Below are 20,073 nucleotides of genomic sequence, written 5' to 3' on the forward strand. Positions count from 1 at the left end.
GGAGCCACCGCTGGGGGTGGTGGTGGGGGGTGGGCTGTGCCCAGGCCTGCTGGAGCCTGTGGGGAGGAGGGAGGCGGGAGCTGGGGAGAAGGCACACCTGTCAGGCCCACTGGGGAGGCCGCATGGGCCAGGAGCAGAAACCCAGGGGTCTGGGAGCCAGAGTGGCCATGGGCCTTTTACAGATGGAGAAACTGAGGCTGGGGGAGGAGAGTGGGGAGAAAGAGCCAGGACGAAAGGCTATAGGGCAAGGGTGCAGTGAGGGTGGGGGTCAGGGAGGAAGGGACACAGACGGCAAACTGTGGCCCAAAGCCCACCCCCGCCTGTGGCTGTACAGCCTGACAACTCAGAATGGGTTTTACGTTTTGAAGGGGCTGAAAATCAACATGAGATGTGAAAATCCCATGAAATTTAAATTTCAGCACCCGTAGATAAGGTTTCCTTGGCACACAGCCACACCCATTCATTTGCCTGGGCCTGGCATCCCACAGGACCGCCTGCCGCGTGTGGCCTCAGGCACTGGGGTTAGAAAGGAGAGGCGGCCGCCCACAAGTAACACAGGCCGTGAGGGACGGGGGTGGAGAGCCCATGTGCACGTGAACGACCACGGCTTAGGTTGTTATCATCCACACCCTGCAGACAGGGAGACTGTGGCACAGAGAGACTCAGTACCCTGCCAAGGTCACACAGCTCATGAGGGGCCGAGCTGGGATTGGATTCAGGCAGTGTCACTCTGGACTGCACTCTCTGAGCCAAGTAAGAACATTCCAGATCACAGGAACACAGGGACCCAGGACGGGAGCCTGGGTGACTCTGCTCTAGAAGCAGTTTTTGAAGCAGGAGTAAAAAGGAGCCAGATCTGAGTGACGACGTGTATGCCAGACCTGGGCCAGGTGACAGGCCTCCAGGGGCCGGGGCTGGCAAAGCGTGCTCCTAGCTCACTGCCTCCTGAGGAGCTGGGGTTCTTGTGCATGGTGCCCCCCACTCACTTAGCGCATGCCGTACCCTTGGCCTGGAATGCCCTTCCCTGTTTCGGGAAGCTCCTTTCCCAGACCCCAGGCTCTGACTGCCCACTGGCATGAAACCGTGATGGCACACACCCATTCTTGGCCCACCCAACACCTTTTGAAACCACAGTCACAGAGACGTTTGTTTATTGTCTAGAATTCCTGCCAGGGACTGTTATATCGCTTGGCGCCAGCAGCTGGGTGCTCAGTAATCACCATGAATGAATGAATGAATGAATGAATACATGAACCCACTGCCAGCTCCCCACCACCTAGCTTTCCACGAGATGAGGCTGAAAGGCAACAGAGGGAGAGAGAAGGTGAGATCTGGGGCTGTGGACCTGGGCGAGGGTGGACGAGAGCGTCTGTGTTTGGGGTGTGGACACTGCAGCCACTGCCTGGCACTGTGGGCAGTGCCGCTGCCCCCTCTGTCCTTAGGGCCCTGCTGGCCACCCTGCAGAGGCCCCCGCGGGCCCTCGTGCTCAGTCCTGGACGCTATGAACATCAAAGCACGTGCAATAAGGAGGCGCCCTTCGAAATGAGAAACGCTACTGAGAACTAGGAACCTGAGACCAGGAATGTGCCGCCCCTAAGAATTACTTCACCAAAGTAATTTCAAGCGACCTACAAAATGCGAGCAAGGACGTGCAATCATATTATTTGATCTGGGTCTGGTGTCCAGAATATATAAAGAACTCTTACAACTCAACAATAAAAAGACAAATAATCCAATTAAGAAGCAGGCAAAGGCCCTGAGTGGCTATTTCCCCAGAGAAGAGCCACAAATAGCCAATAAACACATGCAAAGATGCTCCGCATTATGAGTCGTTAGGGAGATGCACCAGCCGGGATTGCTATAGTTAGTGACAGTCAAAACCCCAGAAAAGACAAGGGTTGGTGAGGCTGTGAGGCAGGTGGGAACCCCACTCACTGCTGCTGGGCTGTCAGACGGTGCAGCACGGTGGAGCAGAGTTTGGCAGTTCCTCGAAGAGTCTGACACAGAATTCCTTAGAATTCCATGCGTAGAACTGCCGAATCGCCCAGCAATTCCACTCTTAGGTAGAAACCCGACAGAGCTGGTAGCAGGGACTCTCACAGTTAAACACACACACGTGCACGTTCACAGAGCTGTCGCACGGAAACAAGCGTGGAAAGTGGGAACAGCACAGTGCCCACCAATGGACGAACGGACGAGCCACGTGTGGGCCACCCACACGGCCCTCAGAAGGTGCAGTACTGGCACTGCCCTGGCATGGGTGAATCTCAAACCACGGTGCCCCATGAAAGACGCCAGGCACAAAGGACCACACAGTGCGATTCCCTCTATGGGAACCATCAGAAGGGCAAAGCCATAGAGATGGGGACGGGGGAGAGGGTGCCAGAAGCTGGGGGACAAGGGAGTGGGGAGTGACGGCTGATGGGTACGGGGTGATGGGGAAGTTCTGGACTAGACAGAGGTGGTGGTCATACGGCGTTGTGAATGCCTCTGAACTGTGCACTCAAAATGGTTCAGTTTATTTCTTTTACCTCATTAAAATACATAATATGTATACATAGATGCACGCACATATGCACACAGGAGGTCTGACAATGAAATTCGCAAACTTGTTGCACTGATGGTGCTGACCTTTTTTGATATCAGAGATTCTTCATTAGGAATTTCTACCAACTGGACACACAGTTCACCAAGTTTACTGTTTGGAAGTGCTGAAAAGGCTGCCTGAAAAAGTTAGACGACCTCAACTTCTCGCCAACAATTCATGGCTCTCACATCAAGACAATGCACCAGCTCACACGGCACTGTCTGTGAGGGAGTTTTTAGCCAGTAAACAAATAACTGGATTGGAACACCCTCCCTACTCACCTGATCTGGCCCCCAACGACTTTTTTCTTTAACCCGAAGATAAAGGAAATAATGAAAGGAAGACATTTTGATGACACTCAGGACATCAAGGGTAATACGATGACAGGTCTGATGGCCATTCCAGAAAAAGAGTTCCAGAATTGCTTTGAAGGGTGGCATTGGTGCACAGCTTCCCAAGGGGAGGACTTTGAAGGTGACCGTAGTGATATTCAGCAATGAGGTGTGTAGCACTTTTTCTGGGATGAGTCTGCGAACTTAATTGTCAGCCCTCATATATGTTAGTGTTTGCACTTTTCCCAGCGTGTGCCCTTTAAGATGGTCCCAAGTTGCTCTTAAGAATCTGGGAGGTGCACAGAGCTTCCCTTTCTTTTCACCACAGCCTCTGACACATGCAGACCCACTTGTTCTGTCTGGCACTTGTCTCCCCCCACTAGACATAAGCTGGGGATGGCAGGGACTTTGTTTTGCCCAGGACTCTGTCCCCAGAGCCCCCAGCAGTGCGGGCCCCTGCACTAGAAGATGCTTAGAAAACAGCTATCGACGGAATGAATGGAATCTGGAATTTGAACCAAGGTGAGTGTTAATGTTTGTAGGTTTTATTGGATGGTAGAAAGACATAACCATGTTTCAATGTTTTTATGAAATAAGCTTGTGTCTAAAAAAATAAATAACTCAAGTGTCCATCGACAGATGAATGGATAAGGACAGAGTAGTCCCGCCACACAAGGGAGTGTCACTCAGCCATCAGAAGGGAGGACATCCTGACACCTGCTACAACGTGGATGGACCTGGAGGACACTGCGCTGAGTGAAACGAGCCAGACACAGAAGGACAAATCCTGTGTGACCCCATCACACGAGGTCCCTAGAGGAGTCAGATTCCCCGAGACAGGAAGTAGATGGTGGTGCAGGGCTGGGGGAGGGGAGGGGAGTGTTCCATGGGGACAGAGTGTCAGTTTGGGATGATGGAAAGTTCTGGAGATGGTGGTGATGACCGCATGACAGTGTGAGTGTATCTAACGTCATTGAAATACACACTTAAAATGGTTAAGACGGTACATTTTGTGTTATCTCTATTTTAACTGCAATTTAAAAAAATTTCTTAAACTATAAAATATTCCAGAACACACATACACACACACATACACATGCATATGCACATATATACACATACACATACATGTATGTACATATACATATATGAGGTGTGATCGAACAATACAGTGAATGTTTAAATAAAAAAAAATATTACTGTAAAAGACATATGGCCATTAATCCCCCTCAAAATACTACCCCTTGCTTCGAACACACTTATCCCATGCACTTGCCACTCTCTGAAGCAGTTCTGGAAGTCCTCTTTCGTGAGTGTCTTTAGTTGTGCTGTCATGGCTGCCTCGATGCCCTGAATCATTTTGACTTTGGGGAAGAGGCAGAAGTCGCACGGTGCCATATTCCATGAATAAGGTGAACGAGGACACACCGTAATGTTTTAATTTGACAGAAATTACCGTACCAGAAGCGATGTGTGACACGGAGCATTGTCATCATGGAGGATGACTTACAGCACACTATAAAACATATTTTCTCTCAACCGTAGCTCACATCCGACTGACTGCACCAAACAAGTTGAAACTTGTCACACACTGTTACTAAGGTTCAATGCATCACTTCCTGTATTGAAGATCCCTGCCTTTCCATTGGATGGCACTCGGCAGCAGCATTCACCGTATTTTGTAATCATACCTCGTATACACAGCCACCCACATACATAGACACATACGAGGTTGGACAATTAAGATCGCGAACTCATCCTAGAAAAAGTGCTCCACACCTCACTGCTGAATATCACTACGGTCACCTTCAGAGGACTCCCCTTGGGACGCTATGCACCAACGCCAGTGCCCAGTCCACCCTTCAAAGCAATTTTTGGAACTCTTTCTGGAATGGCCATCAGAGCTGTTGTCGTATTACCCTTAATGTCCTGAATGTCATCAAAATGTCTTCCTTTCAATATTTCCTTTATCTTTGGGTAAAAAAGAATTCTTTGGGGGCCAGATCAGGTGAGTAGGGAGGGGGTTCCAACATAGTCATTTGTTTACTGGCTAAAAACTCCCTCCCAGACAGTGCCGTGTGAGCTAGTGCATTGTCGTGATGCAAGAGACATGAATTGTTGGCAAAAAGTTGAGGTCGTCTAACTTTTTCACGTGGCCTTTTCAGCACTTCCAAATAGTAAACTTGGTTAACTGTGTGTCCAGTTGGTACAAATTCATAATGAAGAATCCCTCTGATATCTAAAAGGTTAGCAACAGCATTACAACAAGTTTGTGAACTTAATTGTCAGACCTCACACACAACACACACACACACACACACACACACACGTGCGTGTGCACACTCCCACTGTTCTCCCAGCAGTTGGCAGCCCTGGGAGCTGAGGGTGGGACATGCAGGCTCGGGGTGGGGGTGTGGGCATCCACCAAAGACCTGGCTGCTTCTCACCTGAGGGAACCTGGGGACAGAGTATCAGAACCAGCTCTAACCCTGTGTTTGCAGGCCAGGACTTGGGGTCTCAGAAGAGCAAGGCCATTGCTCTAGGTCACAGCGGGTCGTGGTGGCTGGGGCACGGGGAGAGCCTGGCTTCTACCTGTGCTGACTCCCCAGCCCCATTGCCAGAACCATCAGTATATGAGGACGGTGGCCGCCTGGCCTGAGACCCTGGCGGGGGGAAGGGTGTGCCTGAAACATTGAATGTGGTGCCCAGGGCCTCGGACCCTCCCTGGCCTGAAGGTTCTGACTGGACAGGCACGACTGGCCTGAGCTGAGAGGTGCCGGCCTGGGGCGCAGGTGGTGCGTGTGTGTGGCGTGTGCACGTGCAAACCAGTGAGCTTTTCCCATGCTTTCCTTCTGTGCGCCCCCGGAGACGGCGTGCCTGGCAGAGGGAACAGCACATGCAGAGGCACAGAGAGGGACAGCTCATTCCTCCATGGGTTTCCCTGCAACAGGGGAGCTGGGGAGCCTCCTTTTAGCATGACTTTCCGTCCCTGGACGCCACCTAGCAGCCCACAGCCTTTCTCCGGCCCCCGGCCAACCGGCCCCACGTTACACCAAGAAGGTGGCTCTGATGAAACAACTAACAAGCCCTCAGTGCCCCATCCCTGCTTCCAGAAGCCTTCCCTGGGTTTGCAGCCTGGGATTCAAAGCTAATCCTCCTGGAACGGGCTGGGAGTGACAGACTCCCTTGGTGCCCCTGCTGTCCCCTTTCTTAAGCCACTTCCTGCTGTACCCTGGGCAGACTCCGGGCCCTGGGTTCCTCCTACACCAGGCACTTACCGGTGGCACCTTCGTGGCAGAGCCTGGGGTTGGGGGCCCTTCCTCCCTGGGCAGCGACGAACCGTTGGGCTCCATGTCCTTCCCTGAAAGAGAGCAGCAGGGGTGAGGCCCTGAGCATGGCAGGCAGCCTGGCTTCTCCGGCTGGCTGCCCACGTGTGGCAGGCGGCCTGGGTGGGGCAGGAAGCCAGTCTGAGGCAGTGTGGCTGCAGGACACTGCCCAAGAGATTTAATCAACACAAGTGTCACTGTCACCACTGGGAGGGACCCAGAGCTCTGGCCTGGCCTCCACGACCTGCAGAGAGGAACTGGGACGACTTGGGCGCTGGTGTGGCTTGTCCTTTGGAGTTCTGTAAAGCCAGGCCCCCAGTTTTCAGAGACAGAATGCGGTGTCCAGGTGTGGAGGCACACGGTGGGTTCAGGGGACCCCAAATCCTCTCCCAGAATTCCACTGCCCCTGAGAACTGGACTCTGGGAGGGAGGTGGAGACACTGACCCTGCACCTGCCCTGGCAGGTGTCCACTTCCCTCTCCAGCTCAGTTGAGAAGGGAGGGAGGGTACCTGAGGTGTCGCCACCCCTCCCTGGCTCCATTTGTTATAAAGTGGGTTCCAAACCCTTGGGTTTATGGGCAAGAGGAAGAGAGGGATGGTCTCAGGGGCCAGAGGCTGCCCGATGGCCACTCCCACCTGCTTCTTGTGGCTGGGGGTGCATCCCCCGGTCCCTGTGCTGAGAAGCAGAGGCAGAAACCACCGGGGCAGAACCATCCTGGGGGGGAAGTGAGGACAGGCACCCAGAACCCACCTGGGCAGGGGTCTGCACACCCCTCTCCCTGGAGCCGTGGAGAGGGGCTGGGGGGTTGGGGACTGAGAGCCGTGCTCAGAGGAGAAGCCGGCATGGGGACCCTGAAACCTGTTTCAGGGCCCAGGTTTACCTGGGGAGCAAAGTCCCTGGAACAGCAGCCACTGAAGGTGGCACAGCACCCCTGTCCTGGTGGGGCCGCGGGGCGGAGGCCTGGCTGCCTCTGTGTCCCCATCCCCCGCCGTGACCCAAAGCCTGGCCCAAAGCCTGGGCCTGAGCAGGGTCTCTCCGCTCTTCCAACCGGCCTTTCATCGGGGCGCTCTGCATTCAAGAGCTATCTTGTGACCTGGCCTGTGACCATCTGAAGCACCGCTGCCCGCTGGGTTGGCAGGACCCGGGGCCCTCAGAGCACCTGAGGGGCAGGGGTGCCAGCTCCCCAGCAGTCGGAGGCTGAGTGCCGGTTCCTCTTCTTACGGCCCGTCTGTGCCCACCTCCTGGTCCTGCCCATGGAGAAGGCCCTTGCCTCGCTCTGGGCACCAAATTCCTCTGAAACTGACCGTCAACTGGGACCTGTCCCTCCTCGAGGGCACGGCAACAGAGAAGGAATGTTGGATTTCCTTCCCCAGGCGACTTGCACACCCAGCCCGCTGAGTGACTTCCACAAGGGCCTCCCCACACGGCCTCAGTTTCCCCAAATGTTTGATGAGACTTTGGCTGGGATGGGTCCCAGAAGCCCCTCAAGTCCTGACAGCGCATGGGTCTGATGCTCTTCTGTCCCCAACACGGGCAGGGCGGGTACTATGGCCAGGAAGGGCTGGGGCTCCTCTCCCGTCACCCCTAAAGCAGGCGGTGGGAGAGGGCAGGCTGGAGACCAGGCCAGGGCACTGGAGGGGGATGTGGGAGGTCTCCCAGGGCAGGCGCTGGCCCCACCTCCCACCCCTGCAGGGGCACCAGGAAGGAAGGGCTGGGCTCTCTGGGGATTCAGTCACAGATGTAGCAGAAGAAACTCAGCTCCTACTTGTCTGGGTGGGGCGTGGAGAATGAGGGGAGGGGCCGGGGGCCTGGGGCTGCGAGACCATCAGCAGGACAGGTGACCACGTGTTCTCTGTGCTCAGCGCTTTACCCACAAGCCGCATGACAGCAGCCTGGACTGAATCATTCCCTCCTTTGAGGCTAGTAGGTACCAATATTACCCCCGTCTCACAGATGAGGAAACTGAGGCCAGAGAGTGCCGCTGGCCCAGGGCCACCCCGCCTGGAGAGCTGGGGCTGGGATTCAGGCCGCTTGTTCCTGAAGCCCATGTGTGGGGCCACTGTAGCACACTGCCTCTCCAAGGATGACGAGCTCCCCCCCAGGGCCTGGATGGGGGAGCCACCTGCTCACCTCACAGGGCTTCACCTGTGAGTGGGTCTTGGGCCATGGCGCTTTACTGCCCTGTACGCCCTTTGCTCATTAATCCCACATAGCAGCCCGCACTGTGGGAGGGTGAGCAAGGCTGTCACCCTCACTGACTGGACGGCACAGAGAGGGGAAGGGGACTGCCTGAGGTCACACAGCACAGCTGCAAAGCCGGGGAGGACCCAGGCTCAAGCAGCTGCCCCGACCCGGCTAAGTGGGGCTGCCGCACTGGCACTGACCTGGGCTGAGAGGGTACAGCTCATTCTCTCCTCCGAAGAGCAGGCTCCGGGTGATTCTCCCGGGCTCAGCTTTCTGAGGGGCAGAGGAAGGTGGACACAGTGAGAAGCGGCGCCGCAGGAAGGCCTCCTCCTTCATGGCGTGGGCGCTGGGGGGCTTCTGGAAGGGAGGAAGGGAGGGAGGGACGGGGTGAGAGCACGCGGTCACAACTCAGAACAAGACCAGGGCAGCCCTGGGGCCTGGATGCCGGGGGGGGGGGGGTCCTCCCAGCCACCCCCACACGGGGACCAGAGACACTGCAGAAAGTGAGAGCGAGTGGCAGGGGCCACCCCGGCTTACACTCAGGTCCCCGCTCAGGGCACATCTCAGAAACGGATGAGGAAGGTCAGCAGGGGGCCGCTGGCCCAGGGAGCTTTCTGGGCCACGCTCAGGCTTTCCAGGCTGGAGAGGGAGGGCCGTGACTGCCCTGGCAGAAGCCGTGCCAGCACCAGCCTGGCCGGATGTGCAGCCCATCCCAGGTGTGGCAGACATGTTTCTCTGAGGACCCCCCAGCCCCAGGCCCAGCACCAAATTGGCCCTGGAGGACCCTGGCCCCAGCCGAGTGGACCTGAGGTAGGCCCGTGTCCCATGCCGGGCCGTCAGACTTTCCCTCCCTGGGGATGGAGCTCCATGGCAGGGAGACACCACTGTCACACGCAGGAACGGCAGCCCAGAGCTGCACAGAGAGAGGGGACACAGTCAGATGAGACAGGTGGCCCCAACTCTCCAGGGGTGGGGCTGGCTGGCATGGTGCTGAGCCATCCCCCGCGAGAGCAGGACACGAGACCCTCCCCACTCGCCTCGGCGGGGCTCCGATCTCCGCTTGCATCCAAAGCACCTTAACACAGAGAGAAGGTGCAGGTGTGCTTGCGGTGAGGCGTGTGTCAGCCCAAACCTCACCTTCCTGGACGAGCTTCCCTCCTGCCTCCCAGCACGGTCCCAAACAGCCTGCCCCTCCCAACAGAAGGAGTAGCCACAGGGGCCCGACGGCCAGGCCTCCGGCCTGCCCAGGCCCTGCCACTGTCCAGGGGGCCTAGCGCATGGCTAACGGGCAGGTCTTTGCCTCCTACCCCCCAACCCGATGGAACAAAGAGGCAGTCCCCTCTGTCCACTGTCCCCTAACCGCCCTACACTGAGCAGGGCTGGGTCCAGCAGCTGACAGCTGAGAGTGCCCATCCCCACCAACTTCAGCCCGTTTTACAGATGAGAAAGTCGTGGCTCTGGGAGCTGAACGCTTCACCCTGTGGTCACAGCCTGGTAGTGGTGGACGAGCAGACTGCAGCTCCTGACCCATGGTCTGTCCACTCCCAAGGACATGCGCTATAGACACTCGCTGACTAATCTCTCCCACAGACCCAGGGATGTCGCCTGCCACCTCCCTGGGTGGGCTGATGGCCTCCTGCCAAGCCCAGGACAATGGCCCCACTTTCTCCCATGGCCCTGGGCCTTCCTGGGCGGGGGCACAGACAGAGCCTTTCCTGCTGTGACAGGGTGGGAGGGTGGAATGGGAGGAGCTTCAGGAGTGGGCAGGGTGGCCCAGGGTGGCAGTGGCCTGGGGGCTGCCAGTGGAAGCCGAGAACCTCCTCTGTGCCCGCTGCCTGGGGGTCAGAATGAGGGTCTCCAAGGCTGCAGCTTGGTCGGGCCAGCCCCTCCTGCCTCTCCCTTCCTAATCACTATTCTGTCACCTGGCTGAGCTCTTACCTTTGCCATTTTGCAGGTGGGGAAATTGGTTTCAGAGAGGTTGGGATTTTGACCCTAGGTCACACAGCTAATTGGCAATGCTTGTGCTTGAGCCAAGTTGGACTGATTCTAAAACCATCCACCCATCCATGCACCCATCCACCATCCATCCATGCACCCATCCACCACCCATCCATGCACCCATCCATGCACCCATCCATGCACCCATCCACCATCCATCCATGCACCCATCCATGCACCCATCCACCACCCATCCATGCACCCATCCATGCACCCATCCACCATCCATCCATGCACCCATTCATGCATCCATCCATGCACCCATCCATGCACCCATCCACCATCCATCCATGCACCCATCCATGCACCCATCCACCATCCATCCATGCACCCATCCATGCACCCATCCATGCACCCATCCACCACCCATCCATGCACCCATCCACCATCCATCCATGCACCCATCCATGCACCCATCCATGCACCCATCCATGCACCCATCCACCACCCATCCATGCACCCATCCATCCACCATCCATCCATCTGCCCATTTGCTTGTCTCCCATCTATCCATCATCTATCCATCCAACCTCTGCTCCCTCTCTCCTTCCCTTCCTCCCTCCTTCCATGACTCTTTCTAGCCTGTCAGCTCAGCAGCCTGATTTCCCTTCTTCCCCTCTCCTTTTTCTTCCTATTCATTCAACAATCAGACACCACAGAGGTGACATTCAAATGACTGAACCGACGGTATGAAACAATTTGAATGCAGTACAGGTGTGTGCCGTGAATGTCCTCTCTGTATCCCAACACCCCTAGACTAGCCCCTGGAAGGCACCTGTGACAGGCTCAGACAGGGAGGGTGGCACCTCTTACTCAGTGGCTTCACGGTCTGCACAGCTCTTCTGAAGATACAAGTCCCTTGGTCTTCCCAGGGCCCACCCTGGCTGCTGTGACAGCTGCCTACTGCCCACGGATGGGTTATCTCAGTGGGGTCAAGGGGCCAGTCTTCTGTTCATTGCAAAGGTGAATCCAGGTCACATCCTCCCAGTGGCTCCTTGCCGCCTTGGAACCCAGTCCAGCCTCAGTCTCCCTGTGGTTTTCCAGGCTCTCCACCCACCTCACCCCTACCTCGCTCTCTGGCCCCCTCTGATCCAGCCTCACTGGCTCCTTATGTTCCTTGCAAATGCCAAGCCCATCCCCCCAGGGGCCTCTGCTCGGAACCCCCCCCTTCCCCCACAATGCCCTCACCCACATCTCTGAGGGGCTGGGTCCTTCTGGAATTCCACACTGAGCTTAAATGTCACTTCCCAGAGTTGCCACTCCTTCTCTGTCACACAATGCGAGTTCCCCACACAACAGTGAAAGTTCCTGCAGTGTTCTCTGTTGCAATCATTCTTTGTTAACTCTCCTCTCCCCACAGGATGCAAGTTCTAGGAAAGGGGGACATGTCTGTCTGTCCACTGCATCCTGCCCACAAGGAGAAGGGACATGCAGCTCTGTAGCCCAGCTCCCCCTGGTGCATGCAGGCGGCAGGGCCAACACCCGGTCAGAGGAGGAGGCTCGGGGGGTGGCTGGGTCGGTCTGGGGGCCGTTTCCCCGTAACCCTGGTGAGGCTCCCACCGCCCGCAATCCCCACACCAGGTGTAGCGAGGATTCGAGTAGGTGGTGCAGCTGAGGAATGAGGCCCTGGCAGGAGGCAGGGGGTCTGGCACCCAGAGGGTCTGCAGACCCCAGGGGGCTGGGAGCTGGGAGGACCCGCCGACTGCTTTCCTACTGGTGAGAAATATGAAGGCTGCAGCCCCTGGAGGAGCCCAACCATGAGGGGAGGGAGGGAGGATGGATGATGAAAGAGACCCCAGCTGAGCCAGGAGCAGCCTGGGACAGGGGCAACCCGGAAGGGGTCCCTCCAACGGCTGCTTTGCCCCGCCCCCGTCCTCCCCGCAGGAGCTGAGCAGACTCCTTGGCTTCCCTCTCCCAATGGGGCATGACAGTCCCCTGTACGTCAGTGGGTGATGGGTCCACGTGGTGCTGGCCCTGAGCAGGGGGTGCAGGCCTGGGCCAGCCCCTGTGTGCACACCTGGCAGGAGACAAGCTGTCTGATCCGGTGCCAAGGCCGACTGGCCAACAACAAGGTCTGGAGCGTGGGGAGCCCACCCCAGCCTCACCCCAGGGGAAGCTGCCTTCCGGCTGTCCCCTCCCGCACCACCCAGACACCCACCTTCAGCCCAGAATAATGGGATCCCTGTAAAGAAAGGTCACTGTGCCTTATCAGAGCTGCACAGGCGGACAGAGCCGCAATCTGGGGCAGAATCCACCGTGGGAAGCCTACAGCTCTGAGAAGGAACCAGCAGAATGGTGGACTCCCCTTCACACCCCACCTGCAGAGGTGGAGGGGACCATGCTGACCACGTTCCTCAGGGTCATCCCTCAAAGGCTTGGGGACCCCACGGGCGGGGTGGAGTGTCCAGCTCTGCCTCTAATGGATGTGTGGCCTCCGCTATCCATGCCTGTCTCTGTTTATAAGTGGGGGTTTGCTTTGGGGTGGGGGGTGTCAACGTCTGGGGAAGGTGCCTGCAGAGGCCGAGACAGCAAACAAAGCATGAACCCACCCCCAGTGCTCACAGGAGCCTGTTTGGCTTTTTCGCCTGCACCCAGTGTGACGGGCCAGCCCAGCTGTGCTGCAGGGCCAGGGTTCCCGGGCAGGGGCATGCAGCTCGTCCCACCGGGGGTTCTCTATAATTGGTGGGAGCAGGAGAAGCAGGTACTGCAGTCTGGCCACCACCATCAACGCACCTGCACTCATACACCTCTGCCTGAATCAAGTGGATTCCGGGAAAAAAATGCTCTGAAATCACGGAGAAGCTCAGGGATGAAGCAACGTAAGTCCACCTGCCTAGTTCCCCACCTGCACACTCCACGGAGAGGTCAGCAGGTTCTAGAGAAGGACAACAGCCATCGGTAAAGGACAGCAGCCCATGTCAATACCACACACTTGTGGCTCAGGAACTGGCTCAGGCCCCAAGGCTAGTGACCATAAGGGCAGAGGAAGCCACCCAGCTCTCCAGAGCCACCCCACAGAGGTCACTGCACACCCCAGCCCTGCAACAGCTGCCCTCCCCGAGAGCAGGCACCAGCCTGAGCGTCCAAAACGTGCCGGGCTGCTGTCCCGGATGGACCAACCACATGGGGCTCCGACTGGGCAGCATGAGCAGACCCCCTGGGAGCAGCAGCCCCTCAGAGCGGCCTGGCATGCACTTCAGTGTGCGGGAGCGTCCCCCACGTGTCCAGACTGGCGGGCAGGGCTCTGGGCCTGAAGCTTTCCCAGGCCTTCTGCCGTGCTGACGGACCCTCGAAGCCCCCCAGGCCCTTCCGCGTACGTTTTCTCCCATCTGATGTGATTCTTACGACACTGGAGAGGTGGGGGTGTGGTGCAGAGATGGAGAAACCACGGCGCCAAGGGGGGAGAGGTTCTTGTGGCTCCAGCCATGCCCGGCTCCCGTGAAGGTGGCACAGCTTCAAGCCCCCAGCCCCCCTTGCACCGTGGAGATGCTGAGAGCAGGGATAGAAAGGAAGGCGGGGGGTCAGGCTCCTGGAGGGGAGAGGTCAGAGCGGGGCCTCCCCAGAGAGACATTCCCTAGACACGGCAGTGGAGTGGCTGAGCCCTGGGGAGAGGGGCAGGAAGTGGCTTAGGCTGCTTAGGGGACAGTGATGGCCACGCCTCAGGGTTCTGTGACTCAGGCAGGTCACGTGGCTGAGGGTTAGGGCTGGCCTCTGGCACCCGCCCACCTGGCCTCCTCGCCACACCCGTCCAACAGCAAGCTCAGTGCCGCAGTCGGCTGGCCTGGGCACTGCCCACTGGCCACTTCCTCTGCAGCTGACCACTCCCCTCCCAGTTCTAGGAAGCCCCAGCCGGGCAGCTGGACCGGATGTGGTCCCCGCTGCAGACCTGACCCCACCACAGCCCACCTAGAGCCTGCTGTCCCTCCCAACTAAAAGGGGACTTTGATTTTTGGACGCGAACTGCAGCCTGGCGGTGGTGCGCTCAGGGGCTGTGTGACCAGGCAGGAGGGCAGGGGGAACAGTGGGGAGGGGGTCAGGAGCCCAGCCAGGAGGGCGGGAGCCTGCCCCACTCGCAGACCAGCACTGGGCCTCCATGTCCACCCCTCAGACAGGACGGTGGGCTTGGGTCCCCAGACTGACCTCCCGCCCACTTCTAGAAGAGGTGCTCAGCACCCATGCCGTGGGGGTGGCTTCAGTTCTGAAGCCCTTGACATATCCAGGGGACCCTCTCTGGGCGCTAACGTCACTCGAACACGTCCTCACCCAGGTTGCCCACTGGGGCTCCTGCCCGCGTGCCCTCCCCAGGGAGATAGCCCCACAGACCCTCCTACCTGCCCTGGCGGTGGGACTGACTTCACTGGGGGAGGGTGTGGACCCCAGACACCCTGCTGCCCCAGCACAGCGGCCCAGCCCACCAGCCCCCTCCGTCCCTCTCAGAGCGGCATTTCCAGAAGGGCAGAAACGTTATTCTCACACAGCAGTGGGGTGCAGGCTCAACAAGGTTTTCAGGAAAGGGGTTTTAGGGGTTTCATCACAACTTGAATTGCACGGAGGGGGCTGGTGGGGGGCCTGGCTTCACTGGCATCCTTGTATAAACTGAGAAACAGCCCCTTGTCCAGGGGTCCCAGCTCTGACCCAGCAGCAGCCCCAGCCCTGTGCACGCACCAGCCAGCCCACGTGGATCCTCCCCAGCCAGAGCCTGACAGCTGCATGAGCTGGAGGGGGTGCAGGCACCACACCCCACCCCTTCTATCTGCCTCCCACCTGTCCAGGGACTGGGGAGAGCCTACATCTTAGAAGCAAAGATGTAGAAGCAAAAACGACCCCAAGCATTCAAATGCTCTGTTTCCTGCCTTCTCTCCATTTTACAGATGCAGTAACTGAGGCCCAAGAGTGAGCTGACTTGCCCAGGCCACGAGGCCATGTAGTGCTGGCCCCCTGACTCCCAGCTCGCCCATCACCCCGCAGTGAGGGGGCTGCTGGGACTGTCCTGAGGGCCGGGATAGGAACTCCAGAGAGAGAACGTGAGCTGCAGTCCCCACGGCCGGGAAGCCCACTGCCTCTTGTCACACCCCCAGCCTTCCCAGCCAGCCATGTACAAGAGCCCAGGACCCTGTGGGAGGACGGGATGCGCTTCTCACCCCCACCCCCAGGGCCTGCGCCCAGTTGGTCAGCCCTGGGCTGTTAGAATCAGCTGTGCTGACGTGTGCAGCCCAATTCATTGAGCTCCCACTGTGTGCTCTCTCCTGCAGCTGGGCCCTGTAGGGTTTCATCTGTCAGGTGAGGGGCTGTCTGCACTTTTCCCAGCTGAGGCTGGTGGGGTCTTGAGGCCTCATTCACCCGATGACTGGCGGAGCGAGCAGCTACTAGGGCACGAGCAGGAGCCCTGCCTTCTGGGCCCTTCTGGGGTGACCAGCCGTGGCAGCCCCCGTGACCCTAAGTCAGACTGTGGGTGGCCCACAGTCACGGCCCCCACCTGCCCCTCCCCAGTGGTTTATGGGGAAACTGGTTCTGGCAGAAGTCACGTGTCTGGCGGAGAAAGCTGCCCTGCCAGTCAGGCAGGACCAGCCTGGCCTTGGGCCGACCACCCCCTCCATGTCCTGTCACGGTGGGGACAGTCCAGGAAGGTTACCTGACAGCAGCCTGCAGGCCCCCCAAGCTCTGCACCAGCCCCCTTTGCTTCCTGGACCCTGGAGACCACCATCCCGACCTAGAGCAAACCACACAAGAGGACACCCAGCTTCCTGGTGAGAAAATGTTAGTGTGACATCAACCTCATCCGTGACACATGGGGGCCACACGGAGGGCCCCCACAGAGACCAAAAAAGAAACAAGAGAGAAACCAAACATACGAAAGAGAAACAGAAACATACGCGCACACAGCACCATGTCCACACAGCCGAAAGGAAGCAGCCCAGACGTCCCCCAGCTGATCAACGGATGAACAGACTGCGGCCTGCCTGTACAGGGGACTACTACTCAGCCACGAAAAGGAACAAAGGACGGAAACACAGCAGTAACAGGAAACGTCCAGGAGGTGACTTTCGGTGAAAGACGCTGCTTCTTAAAAAGAAAGTAGAATCTCCTCGTCTTTCCACATGTTTGTTGACTGTAACCACAGCGCTGACCCACGGCCCTCCCACTCCCCGTGTGGTCAGCGTGCGGCCCCATTTTACAGATACTGAGGCAGCCAGCTGGCCCCGAGTCCTGAGTCCTGCCGCCTGTGAGTTGCCTGGTGGTGTCACTACATGTGGAGAAGGGTTCAGAGACCCCCCAGGACCCCCCCAGTGCTGTCAGGGTTGACAAAGCACCCCTGGGAAGTGGGGAGAGGGCAGGGCTTGTCCTCAAAAGTTCCGAGGCCTAAATTTGGGTCTGTTCCCTGACACACTGATCACGCTATGAAATAACAAGTGCCGAGGCATGAAACCCCAGGAGGAGCCTCGTGAGCGGCAGGCCACAGCTAAAAATGACAGCTGGAGACGCAGCGAGTGTTGGGAGGCTGGCCCCGAGTCACAACATGTCCCTCTGGATTGGGTCCTGACATCCCAGCACCTCTTCATCTACACCCGCCTTGGGGACGCCCCAGGAAACCCAGCCTGCCAGTAGGCTCTCCCCCTGGGCACGCTTATTGGCCTTAAAACACCACCCCTCAGTTTCAAGCGACAGCTCATCCCCGCCCCTGGAGGGGGTGGTGCCCAGGGGAGCGACCCGGTGGCTCCCCGTTCTACCTGGGGTCAGACTCCTGGATCATCGGCGTGTGGGAGGAGCCCGCATTGCGAGACCACAAGACCGCCCCCTCCAGGCAGTCCTCCCTGATTGGGAAGTGTGTTTGAAATCCCCCTCCAGAGCCCACAAAGGCAAAACCAGGGGGATGGGCTTGCCGAGCTCAGCTCTTCCAGCTCCGAAGTGGGAAGAAAGAAATGGGAATCACAGGAAAGGTGCCTTTTACACCAACAATGGGTATGTGTGATGAGGTGTGTGACTCACGCAGTCCCAAGGGCGCCGGGGGACTGAGCCTCAGGCAGCCCGCCCAGAGACTGGGGCAGCCCAGGGGTCCTGAGGTGCCCAGGTGAGCCTGGCAGAGGCCTGGGGGGGGGGGAACTTGGCTGCGGCCTTTGGGTTAGCTGTGTCTTACACTCTGTGCCCCCAGAGAGCCCGGCATGGGGCTGGGCACAGCGCCTGTCTCTGCGGATCAACCTGATTTGACCTCGAGCTGCCGTAACAGGGCCAGCTGCTGCCCATAGCCTGCGGGTCAGTGGGAAGCGCCCTGCTTTCAGGCTGCTCCCTGGTGCCTTGTGGGTCACCCTGGGGGATACCGTCAGCACTCAGCCCTGCGGAGGGACGGAGGGCAGAGGGCAGTTTGTGAATGTGAATCAGAACATCCAGCTCATGCGTGCTTTAACTATGAGGGAACGACATCCCGTTACTATCGGGGAACGATGTCCCGTGGAGTCAGTATTCGTGTGAAGAGACGCGGGGCAAGGTGCGCTCTGTGCTGTTATTTACAGGAGAGGAAACACCCATCGGCAGGTGGGTGTGGGAGGAACACTGACCGCTGACCAAGGCCACACAAAGGGCCACTGAGCTCCGCATTGGTAACGGACGGGCGCTCGGGAAGGCACGGAGTCAGGAGCCGGCCGCGGGGTCTCGGTACTATCTGCACACAGACTGTCGACACCTGTGTGCATGTGAGCCAGTGGTGTGACGAGGGCCTTCTCGGCCCCGTCTGCCCCCAAGGAGCCTGCGTTCCTATTTCTGTCAGAAAATGTACCCAGGAGAGCCATCAGCAGGCTGAAGACCAGCAAGGAGAAGTGAGAGGTGCTGTACCCCTCGGGGGATGAAAGGCGCTCTTGCCCGGAGACGTGGGAGAAGACATCTTCCAAGGGGCAGGCGGCCCAAGGGTGCTGGCGGGGCAGGGAGAGGATGGGGTCCTGCCTGCCTGGGCCCCCAGGGTTCAGCCAGTGCTCTGCAAATAGTAGGTGCTACTGAATGCTTCCGGGGGTCTGAGCAGGATGTGTATACATTAGGTGCTCAGTAAGCAGACTGGTGCTCAAGAAGCTACCTGTCTTTTACCTTCAGAGCTGCTCCTGGGGCAGGCTGGAGGGGCCAAGAACAGACGGGGGGGGGGTGCCAGGCAGGGAGGAAAGGGCACCCAGAGGCCCTCCTGGGCGTCTCTGGGACGGTGGGCTTGATCCTACCAAGAGCTCCCAACATCACAAAGGGAGGCTGGGGTGTGACCTTCCAGAACGTTCCCCACTGCCTTCTGCTCTCCAGCAATGGCACACCGGCCACGGGCATGGACGGTCATGTGACCCTGTCTTGGGACCCTGCACAGACCTGGAGGGAAACTTTGGGGAGCCCCCACTCTCTCCCTGACACACTCTCTGCCCCTCCAGATGTCTCCCCTCTGGCAGTTATAAAGTCGGGTGTCAAAAGAAGGAAAACGTGGGGGGAGGAAGGAGGTGAGCACAGGGGACTATTTTAAATGGTGCTCGGGGTGAGGTGCGGCCGTGGTGGGTAGCTTCTGAGACAGCGGAGTATCGAGGGGTCTCGGCTCCACCATCCTCTCTGCTTTTGTGTACTTTTGACATTTTCCAGGGTACCGAGTGAAAAAGGAGGGGCTTAACGCTTTCTCTTGAAGGCTTAAAGGAAGGATTTCATAAAGGCCTCAAAGCAAGAGTAGAATTCACACATTAGAGTCCCACGCCCCAAATAAGGCTCGGAGTTTAAAAGACGGAGAGCAAGCGAGGGGTCTCTGAGGACCCTGGAAAGGTGGCAGCCAGCTGGATCAGAGGCTCAAACAGGGCTAAGCCAGGGGACCCTCAAGGGACGGGGAGGCTGGCGGTAGAAGGTGGTTCAGATTCAGAGGCAGCTGGGGACAGGCAGGGACAGGAGCTGAGTGGCCCCTGCGAGCGGCCTGCCCTGTGGGGCTGCAGCCTCCAGCCACTGGTCACCCAGCCAGCCCGGTCCCCTCACACAGCAGAGCTGCATGTGGGACCCTTCGGCCCTGCGTCTTAGCAATGGGCCCTATCAGAGGCTCCAGGCCGAACACGGCTCTCCCGGCCAGGCAGGGCGTATGCCACTCACAACAGCCTTCCCGCAGGTCAACAGGCGCACCCGGAGGCCCGCGACGCCAGAACCCAGGAGAGGCTGGCAGCCAGGGCCTGGGATGCTTCCCTCGGCTCCCACGGGAGGAGGAGGTGGTCAGCCTCTCACGACCGCCTCATCCAAGTGTCCTACCCTGCCGGGTGGCCTGAAAAGGAAACAGTGGCGTGCTTGGCACAGGTGAGGCTGCAGCACGCATGAAACTGTGGCCCCTTGTGATCCCCTTCCCGTGTCATCAACGCTGCCAGACTCTGCTCCTCGGACCTCCCCTGCCCCATTGGGCTGCAACATGGCCAGTCCCCAAGCTTGGGGACAGTGCATGGTCACACAGTGACAGGCACTTTTACCCAGTTTTGTGGGTGTGCATGGTGGCCTCACCCAGGCTGAGTTTTCCATCCTCTGACTTCCCAGGGGGCAGCCCATCAATGTGAGGTGAAGCCGGGTGCTGCCCAGAGCTGACCACCAGCGGGTCCCCACGCCCCACAGCCCCTGCTCAGCACCCAGCTGTGCTCCCCTCAAGGCGAGGGCACCTCTGCTCTC

At 58.5% G+C, this 20,073-nt stretch overlaps 1 protein-coding gene across 6 annotated transcripts in view; it reads right to left on the minus strand.

Annotated features, from left to right (window-relative positions):
• Nucleotides 1–20,073, minus strand: part of LOC117030751 (oxysterol-binding protein-related protein 5) — a 56,739-nt gene that overhangs the window by 21,632 nt on the left and 15,034 nt on the right. For 3 of the 6 annotated variants that reach the window (XM_033120971.1, XM_033120973.1, XM_033120974.1), the window contains exons 2-3: nucleotides 8,631–8,787; nucleotides 6,198–6,280 (exon numbers count right to left, since the gene is read on the minus strand). In XM_033120971.1, the coding sequence (XP_032976862.1) occupies nucleotides 6,198–6,280; nucleotides 8,631–8,766 (219 nt within the window). In that variant the 5' untranslated portion in view covers nucleotides 8,767–8,787. The remainder of the gene's footprint in view (nucleotides 1–6,197; nucleotides 6,281–8,630; nucleotides 8,788–20,073) is intronic. The other 3 variants (XM_033120975.1, XM_033120972.1, XM_033120976.1) reach the window with 1 other exon arrangement.

This window comes from Rhinolophus ferrumequinum, chromosome 11, assembly GCF_004115265.2.
Source record: "Rhinolophus ferrumequinum isolate MPI-CBG mRhiFer1 chromosome 11, mRhiFer1_v1.p, whole genome shotgun sequence".
Lineage (NCBI taxonomy): Eukaryota > Metazoa > Chordata > Mammalia > Chiroptera > Rhinolophidae > Rhinolophus > Rhinolophus ferrumequinum.